General features: G+C 62.6%; 1 protein-coding gene and 1 long non-coding RNA gene across 2 annotated transcripts; both read left to right on the plus strand.

Moving 5' to 3' along the window:
• The first annotated feature begins 3946 nt into the window (after positions 1-3946).
• On the plus strand, positions 3947-5345 carry LOC149523182 (uncharacterized). The gene is made up of 3 exons (XR_016347260.1): positions 3947-4521; positions 4804-4907; positions 5222-5345. It is a non-coding gene; the product is annotated as an uncharacterized LOC149523182 (long non-coding RNA).
• Positions 5346-6052: 707 nt separating this feature from the next.
• LOC149523183 (maestro heat-like repeat family member 5) lies at positions 6053-8492 on the plus strand. Its single transcript, XM_089770364.1, has 7 exons — positions 6053-6172; positions 6449-6544; positions 6710-6814; positions 7204-7339; positions 7519-7613; positions 7862-8014; positions 8370-8492. Exons 2-7 carry the CDS (start codon positions 6539-6541, stop codon positions 8385-8387), a joined length of 513 nt encoding a protein of 170 aa, XP_089626490.1. The 5' UTR covers positions 6053-6172; positions 6449-6538; the 3' UTR covers positions 8388-8492.
• The last annotated feature ends 488 nt before the right edge of the window (positions 8493-8980 follow it).

Consider the following 8980-nt stretch of genomic DNA (forward strand, 5'->3'; position numbering starts at 1 on the left):
TCGGGGGGCTGCAGGAGAGCTTCCACCCCCAGAAGCCTGCAGAGCCAGCCCAGTCCTCCCCATCGGGGGCTCGTACCCCATTCCTCCCTCACCTCCTTCCACTTACCCTTCCCTAGCCCCCCTTCTTATTGATGTACAAAATAAAGATAACGTTTCTTCCAACATTGACTCTGTCTTTATTGAACAAAACTGGGGGAGACTGGGAAAAGGAGGTGGGAGAGGGGAAGATTAAGGCTGGGAGAGGGGAGGGCAACTAACATGATAAGGGGTTGGGAACAGGTCCCAGATGAAGAGAGGCTACAGAGACTGGGACTGTTCAGCTTAGAAAAGAGGAGACGGAGGGGGGACAGGATAGAGGTCTCTAAAAGCAGGGGTTAGGTGGAGAGGGTGCATTCAGAAAAGTTCTCCATTAGTCCCCATAATAGAAGGACTAGAGGACAGCAAAGGAAAAGGATGGGTAGCAGGCTTCAAACTACTAACAGAAAGGTGCTCTTCACAAAGCAAAGATTCAACCTGTGGAACTCCTTGCTGCAGGAGGTTGTGACGGCTAGAACTAGAACAGAGTTTAAAGAGAAGTGAGATAAAGTGATGGAAGTTGGGTCCATGGAGTGCTACTAGCCAGGGGGTAGGAGTGGTGTCCCTGCCCAAAGTTTGTGGAAGACTGGAGAGGGATGGCACGAGACAAATGGCTTGATCACTGTCTTCGGTCCACCCACTCCAGGGTCCCTAGGGTTGGCCACTGTCGGCAGACAGGCTACTGGGCTAGATGGACCTTTGGTCTGACCCAGGACGGCCATTGTAAGCTCAGGGCTCAGGGTCGGGGGTCTCAGTGGACCCCCTTGATTTTCATGCAAACCTGCTCCTGGGTGGCCAGGCTGGCAGCTCTCCTGCCCTAGATGGCCACTTTCCTGTGCCTAGTGCGGAGATCGTGGACGAGGTCCACGATGTCCGCACTAGCCCAGGAATGTACCCGCCTCTTGCGGTCCCGGGCAAGCTTCCGGGAGCTGCCAGCCTGGTCCCGGGAAGAGGGGGTGGGCTGGGGGACATCGGGTGGGTGGCTCTGTGCCGTGCCAGGTGCAGGGTCTGCTGGCTGGGTGCTAGCAGGCTTGCACCTGGCATGGGCACCGTAGCCAGCCCGTGCCCCTTTAAGGGGTCCGGGGCCGGGAGGGGGGCATAGAGTTTCCCTGGTGTTGGCCAGAGTGGCCACCAGGGAAACTTGGGGAGGGCTAGCCTCCCACTCGTTCGAATTAAGGGGCTACACAGCCCTTAATTCGAACTAGTAAGTTCGAACTAGGCTTAAGCCTCGTAAAATGAGGTTTTCCTAGTTCGAACTAAGCGCTCCGCTAGTTCGATTCAAATTCGAACTAGCGGAGCGCTAGTGTAGCGGCTATGAATGTTAGTTCGAACTAACGTCCGTTAGTTCGAACTAACATTGTAGTGTAGACATACCCTTCCATCCTTAGCCAAAGAGGAACAAGCCAGTTAGCCCAGGGAAATAAAAGAAAGGGAGAGCGGTGACGGAAAACCCTGTGTCTGTCATTTTTTCAAATGATCTATCTTGCCTAAAAGCCTGTCAGGGATTGGGCTCTGTTGCAGGAGGTGCTGGCGAAACACTCCGTGGATTTGGGTGCTACAATTCCTGAGTGTCGTCCGCCTTCCTGCCCCCTCCCCCCACCGAAGCGCTTTGGAAGGCTCACAAAGGACAGAGACCTGCCTTTTGAAAATCCGACTCCCCACCGGTGTCTCAAGACAGGCGGCTCTCTCTCGCCAAAAACGGAGGCAGCAGCGTGGGATGACAGGCAGCCAGGTCGCAAGGGGAGGTGCTTTTTAGACCAGTTCCCTCCTGGCACTCCGTACTGCTGCCTCTGTATCAGAGGCAGCAGCACAAGCTGGCAGCAGCCCTTGCCTGGGGGCTGGGTCTGAGCTTCTGGACCTGGTGCAAACTGGAACTGAGCGAGGCTGCCTGCCCGCCTGGCTCCTAACACACTGTAAATGCAGAGCCGCAGAGGGGGTAGGTCCCGGACCCAGCGCGAGCCAGGACTGAGACAGCTGGCCCCTGGGGACTATCGAAAAGTCAAGTAACCGATAAGAAATCATGAGGTTAATTGACTACTCAGTGAATATCTAACGTCCCTAATCCCTTTTCATAGTTCCCCTCTGGACTCTCTCTCCTAAAGCATGGCCCTGAGATCTGGACACAGTGCTCCAGCTGAGGCCTCCTCCGCGCCAAATAGCTAGGAGAGTGACCTCCCATGTCTGCCGTACGTCTCCTACCACGCCCCAGGGCTATGCCCTCTTACTGAAGGGCTTTGTGTCTGAGATCGCTTCTCTCCTAGGCTACGTCTACACAACGAGTTTTTTTGGCAACAAATATGCTAACGAGGGACTCTATGACACGCAATGTCATTTGCATATTTTCTGCCGATCCGTTTTTGTGCTCGGGGTTTGTGCGCAAAACCAAGCCGTGTGGATGTTTACTTTTTGTGCAAAAACCCCCCTTTTCCCACAAGATCCCTATTTCTGCAAAAAGGCCGACCGATCTTGTGCAAAAAGGGGCTTTTGCCTAAAAAGAAAACATCCACATGGCTTGTTTTTGCGTGTTCTTGCGAAAAAACTTGTGGCGCGTCTACACTCTACGTGTGTTCTTGCAGAAGTAAATTTGCAGTAAAGCATCAGAGAACAGGGCTCCTTGCACAGGAGTTATTCCTCTCCCGACGATGACTAAGCCCCCTTTGTGCAAGAGCTGTTGTGCAAGAAGGCAGCGTGGACGGGCACCAGGGGCTTCTTGAGCAAGACACTTTTATGGCTAAAATGACCATCAGAGCTTTCTTGCACAAGAGAGCGTTCACACTGCCATGGATGCTCTTGTGCAAAAGCCTATGGCAGGGTGGAGGCACTCTTGCACGAGACCTTTTGCGCAAGAACTCCGGCGTGAAACAGCTCTCGTGCAAGAAGCCTGCAGTGTAGGGCAGGGAGCAGCCTATGAGGGAGGGGGAGGGACCCCTAGTAATGGCTCAAACTTCCCGGGGGGTGGCCAGAGGCAGGACATTTGCCTGGCAGGGTGAGGGGGGGGCGGTGACCTCACAGGGGCTTTGGGCAGCCCTCAGCATATAAGGCAAAGGGCAGGTGGGGAGGTGATGACCTCACAGAGGGACCCACATCTCAGGCTGATAAAAGCGGGGGGCGGGCCCAGGGGACTTTGGAGACCCCCGGTTGCTTTAGCTCTGGTGCGTCTCCTCCTCACGGTTCCTTCGCGTTCTGTGAGTTCCACATCCCGACACCTTTGTGACGAAGGTAAGAGCCCCCAGGGGTTGGATCCCGCCCGGGGCCGGCTGGGTTCCAGGCAGGCCCAGCCCTCGGTCAAGGGCCAGAAGGTGATTCCTCACCTGGGCTGCGTCCTTAGCGCCACTGGGGCTTTCTCCTGGTTGGTTTCCCTTTTCCTCCATCCCCCCACATTTCTGCTCTGTTCTTGCCTCCTCTGTGACCTTCCCTTGCTGCCTCCCCCAGCTTGGGACCCAACAGACTAGCTGAAGGACGGGGGGTGGTTTGCAGGAGCCGTGGGGTGGGGGATGCAGCCCCCATTGTGGGGACTGGGGAGGTGGGGCTGGAACAAGTCTATGCCGGTGTCTTTGGGGAGAACGCTCCACCCCCCACACCTTAGATTCTCCCCTGATTGGCCAAGAAGGGGCTGTTGATGGGCAGGAGACTCGTGGAATGAGGAGTAACGGTAGTTTGAACTAGGAAGCCTAGTTCGAACTACCTAGTTCGTGCCCCGTGTAGCCGCGCTGCACGGGGTTCGAACGAGCGGGGTTTTAAAAATGGCGGCTCCCCGCTTATGCAAATGAAGCCCGGGAAATTCAAATCCCGGGCTTCATTTGCAAGTGCGGTATGCCTACATTACCCTCCTAGTTCGAACTAGCGGGGTAGTGTAGACATACCCTCAGGTCCTTGCAGTGCCTGTGCAAGACCGAACCGATAAGCAAGGGGCCATTTGGGGGCTGGGGGCAGTCGCTCTGGGGAGCTGGAACCCCTGGATTTCGTTCATCAGGCTGCGCCCCAAGCTCCCCTTTGCTCCCCTCATTTCCAGCATGGCCAAACGTTTTCGGCTGTGGTTCAAGAAAGCCCTGAAGATGGCCCCAGGGCCGGTGGGGAGCAGCTTCTCCGTCCCCGCGGGCGGGGAAGCTGGATCCCACCAGCTCGGGGCGACTCGCCCACCGGCCAGGCCCCCCCGGACCTGGCTCCAGAGGCAGCTGGGCAGGCGGGACCCAGCCCAGCGGGGGAGCCGGGTAGGGTGGCTCCGGGGCCTCCTCTGTGGAGAGAAACACCTGCCCCGGGAGCCCAGCCCCCATTACCACCAGGGGGCATCGCCCTGCCCGGCCCCCGGGGACCTGCCAGTCTCCGGGAGCCCCCAGCCCGTCGCTCCCCGCACCAGCCCCTGCAGCTGTGGGTCCAGGTCCGTCAGCAGCAGCGCCTGGGCCTCCAGCTGCAGCCGGGCCACCTCCTGCAGCCGCTCAGACCCAGGTGAGGGGCCATGAACACGCTGGGCCCAGGGGCTCACCCAGTACCCAGGGGGGGCAGCCCCAGTGTCTGCCCCGCAGCCAGGGCAATGGATGGGGGCGGGGGCTGCTTGGCTCTCTTGTTCCTGGTGGGGCTCTGCTGAGGGCGTTGGCAGATGTGAGGGTGGAAGGGGGATGGGTCCCTGCGAGGGGCGTGTGGGGCCCAACCTGCCCTGGGTCCCTGACATGGGGGCGCGTGACCCCTGCTGGGCGCTGGAGTCACCCTGGTCCCTTCCCTCCCGCACAGAGCCCCCCTGCGCCTCGGCGGAGCTCTGCCAGGAGCGGGTGGACTCCCGGGTGGAGGAAGGGGCCATCTATGACATCGAAGAGCAGCTCCACACCCGGGACACGGTAGGAACCTTCTCCACACGGGGGGGACCCGAGATTGTCCGGCCCCTTCCCAGCACGTCCCCCCCCCTCCGGGAGGGGCTTGTCCCTGGGGATCCCCCTGGGGCCCCTTCTCCTGCATGACCTGGACCCCCCAAGCTGGGGGCTCTTGTCATGCACCAGCTGGGCCCCCACAAGCCTGAGGCAGCAGTTGCGGGGGGAGTGTGGGTGCTTGGACAACCAGCAGCTCCCACCTCCACTCCTGGGAGACCTGAGCCCTGCAGCTGTCCATGGGGGGCAGGCAGGCCCCAGGCTCACAGACTCTCTCTGGGATGCAGAGCCCAGCCGCCCTGCAGCGGTTCCTCTTGGCCATCCCCCTCGCCTGCCTCGCCGCCCTCCAAAGGGGCGAGGACACCCTGGCGCCGCGCTGCTGCAAGGACACCATGATGGCCAGGATCGTTGTAAGCGAGTCGCGGCAGCCAGGAGGAGGGAAGGGGATACGTGGGGTGGACAGGGGTCTGCCTGGGCCATGGCGGCGGGTGGGGGTGCTGGAAACGGGATGGGTGGAGCCAGGAGGGCTGGAGGTGGACATGGGGAGGGTGGGTGGGGATGCTGGAGGAGGGAGGGACACAGAAATGGGGCAGGTCTGGGGTGCCGGACAGGAAGGGGGATTCGGGACAGGGAGGGGTCTCCCCGGGCCATGGGGGGCTGGAAGGGAGCCGAGCGGGCTGCTGGGGATGCGCCTGGGGAGCAGGGATGAGGAGGTTCAGAGGCTGGTCACCAGGGCAGGGAGGGGCAGGAGACGGCCTGGGGACAAGGATTGAGCTGGTCCCGGTTTGGGAGGGGGGTGCTGGGAGGGGCCCTGTGCCGGGCAGGGGGGCTACAGGGCAGCGGGAGGCAGTGGGGTTGGATCCTGCTGGGTGGGGGCGCTGGCCGCGTGAGCGTCTCTTGGGGGCCCAGCCTCACACGCCCCTTTGTCTCCTTGGGTCTCCCAGGAGATCATGGAGGACTCGCCCCCCCGCTGGTCTTGGCCGACTGCCTCAACGCCGCCTGCAGCCTCAGGTACCGACCCCCCCCCCCCCCCCCCCGCCGACTCCCCCAGAGCAGATCCCCTGGCCAGGGAGTGGGAAAGTCTCTGTCTCCTGCTGCTGAATTAACAGTCTCTGCCCCTCTCTCCTGCCAGCACCTTGCAGCCTCCCCTGCGGGCCCAGCTCCTGAGCCCCCTGCTGACGGCGGCCGTGGGACAGACTGTGTCTGGGGACTGGCAGCAGGAGCCCATCCACACTCAGGTACGTCCCTCCGGGCCCTGCTCCCGGGCTGGGCTGGAGCTCCAGAGAGGAGTGGGGGTGGGGGGGGGCAGAGGGAGGGAAGAAGCTGCAGGTTTGGATCCTTCCCTCCAGGGTTCCCGTTGCTCTCCCGGGGGGCCCGTCCCTTCCATGCCCAGCCTGGGCTCCTCCCTGCTCTGCGAGGCGGCTCAGACCCTGCTCAAGGCTGCACCCCGGAGCCAGCGGGTGGCCTGGATCCCCCAACCCCCCTCTGACCCAGGGCTCCCCCTTGTCTTGCAGCAGTTCATCCGGGCCCTTCCCTACGACCTCCAGGCCCTACTGGCGAGCCTCCTCGCCGAGTCCCCAGACACCGCCCGGCTGCAGCTCATAATGGAGGTGAGCCCCGTGGGGGGGACGGGGCCATTGTCCCTGCTTCCTCGGGGGGGGGCCGAGAGAGGAGCAGTGTCAGTGGCTGGGGGGGGCACAGTCCGAGAGGAGCCCCAGGCTCTGCCCAGAACCGGCGCCTCCCTACGGGTCCTGACCTGCCTCTTTCCCCCCCAGCACCTGAGCCCGTGGCTGGAGTCCCGCCTGCCCCAGGAGCGAGCCAGGGCCCTTGGCAGCACCACGGCCCTGCTGGGAGTCGCCACCACCCTCCCGGGGTTTGACGTAAGTGACCTCGGAGCCGGGGGGTCTGGGGCTGCAGGGCGCGGGGCTGGGAGCGTCCCCGGGAGGCAGAGGCAGGGCCAGGAATGGGCCGGGAATGGGCCGCGTTCTCCTTTCCCCGGGGAGGGGCGACCCTGGGCCCTTCAGGGGGGCTCTTGAGGGACTGGGCCTGGGGACTGGGGAGTGGCCGTCAGTGGATCCCCTTGTTCCACCCCCGGAGTGACCCTTCAGTCGGGGCCATTGCTCAGGGTTGTCTCCTCGCAAGGCCGGCCCCGCCCCGCCCCGGGAGGTGTCTCTGTCCGTCCCCCGAGCTCAGACCCGCCTCGGCGGCCGTTTGCATGGGACGTGCAGCCCCAGGATGCTGAGGGACCCCCCCTCTTCTCTCCCCTCAGAACTCCGCCGACTGGCCGAGGATGGGTCACCACGTGGCCCAGCTGGGCCTTTTTATTTCGGACCCATCCGAAGACGTCAGCCGGCTGGCCCGGGAGGGGGTGCACAGCCTGTATCAACTCCTCCTGCACCACAGGGGTAAGGAACCCAGCCGGGACCTGGGCCCCAGGGACACCTGGCCCAAGGGGGGATGCGTCCCTCTGTGTTCCCCTTCTGCCCCCTGTGCCCCTCCATTTGCCCAGGGATGCCTGCAGGGACCCGTGGGAGGGGAAGGGCTCAGACCTGCCAGCAGAATGATCCTGTTGTGTCTCTTGCAGGCCTCAACATCCACCAGGCAGAGGACCTGTGGTGCAGACACTACTACAAAGAAAGATGGGTCCTGGCTCACAGCAACAGCGTGCGGGTGGGAGAGGTAAGGACGCGCTGCCAGGGCAGGGCAGGGCTCGGGGGTGGGGCTGGCTGGGGCCCTCGTGGGGGTAGGAGGGTCTTGGTGGCAGGAGGAAGCTGTGACCTGGGGCAGGGGTTGGGGTGCAGGGTGAGGAGAGCGTCTGGGTGCAGGGTCTGGAAGGGAGTTTGGGGGAGGAGGAAGCTGTTTTAGCCCCAGGAGTTGGGGCCGGGCTCTGGGCCGTCAGCTGAAACCTCCTGTGCTCTTGATTCCAGGTCTTTGGGCAGCTCTTCACAGCAGAGCAGGAGAACTGCTTTTTGGACAAGGCTCTGCTCGCTGCCCGCTCCCCCCTGCGGCGCCCCAGCCAGGCCGGGCTGGTCCTGGCCCACGCCCTGCATGGGCAGGCCCATCAGCTCCTGGAATACATGGTGAGCAGCCGGAGCAGATCAGGAGAGTGGGGCAGGGCCAGGGTCTCCTTCCCATCCCCTCAGGGAGTGCCCCGCCCCTTTCCTCAGGCTGCCCCCACCCCACGTCCCTGCTGGCAGAATCCCTCCTGCCCCTGCGAGCGTCCCTGGGGGCGGGGGAGGCTCTGAACACAGAAACTGTCCTAGGAGGCGGGAGGGGGCCGAGGTGTCAGGAGCTCTGGGGGGGGGGGGGTCAGGAGCTCACCCTGCGGGCCTGACGGGGGTGACCAGAGAGCAGGGGGAGGAGGGTGGAAATGCTGGGGGGCCAGTTCCCCTGAGTCCCCAGGGATGAATGTGACGGATTCTGCTTCCCTTGCAGCAGGAAGACACCCAGTGAGAGCAGCAAGAGCTGAGGAGCCAGCAGCTGCGCCCCCCTCCCCCCAACCCTCCCAATTGTATTGAATTGTATTTACATTCTCATTAAACAATGTTTCAAAAAACATTTGGATCAGGCTTGGTCAATAATTTGTAATGGGGGGGCCATTTTGGCAACTGATCAAGGGCCACATTTCTACCGAGGGCTTTGGGGTCTGGGACGGGGTGGTTGGGTGCAGAAGGGAGCTTAGGGGTGGAGCCTGGGTGCAGGGGGGGGGGTATGATCTGGGGCGGTGGATAGGGGTGCAGGGTCCAGGAGGGGGTATGGGCGCAGGAGAGGACTCTGGCCTGGGGGAGGGGCTCTAGAGGGGTGCAGGGTCAGGGAGGGAGCTGTGACCTGGGTGAAGGGGGAGCAGAAGGTTTGGGGGAGGGGGTGCGGGTGCCAGAGAGGAGTCTGGCCTGGGGGAGGGGTGTCGGGGGGGTGCAGGGTCAGGGAGGGAGCTGTGACCTGGGTGAAGGGGGAGCAGAGGGTTTGGGGGAGGGGGTGCGGGTGCCAGAGAGGAGTCTGGCCTGGGGGAGGGGTGTCGGGGGGTGCAGGGTCAGGGAGGGAGCTGT

This window comes from Pelodiscus sinensis, chromosome 18 (genome assembly GCF_052426305.1).
Source record: "Pelodiscus sinensis isolate ZL-2025 chromosome 18, ASM5242630v1, whole genome shotgun sequence".
NCBI lineage: Eukaryota > Metazoa > Chordata > Testudines > Trionychidae > Pelodiscus > Pelodiscus sinensis.

Excerpts from the sequence above, each read along its gene's own strand:
- LOC149523183 (XM_089770364.1), top strand. Across the intron at positions 6,815-7,203 it reads CCACCCTCCCGGGGTTTGAC|AACTCCGCCGACTGGCCGAG; the intron begins GTAAGTGACCTC and ends CTCTCCCCTCAG. Across the intron at positions 7,614-7,861 it reads ACAGCGTGCGGGTGGGAGAG|GTCTTTGGGCAGCTCTTCAC; the intron begins GTAAGGACGCGC and ends TCTTGATTCCAG.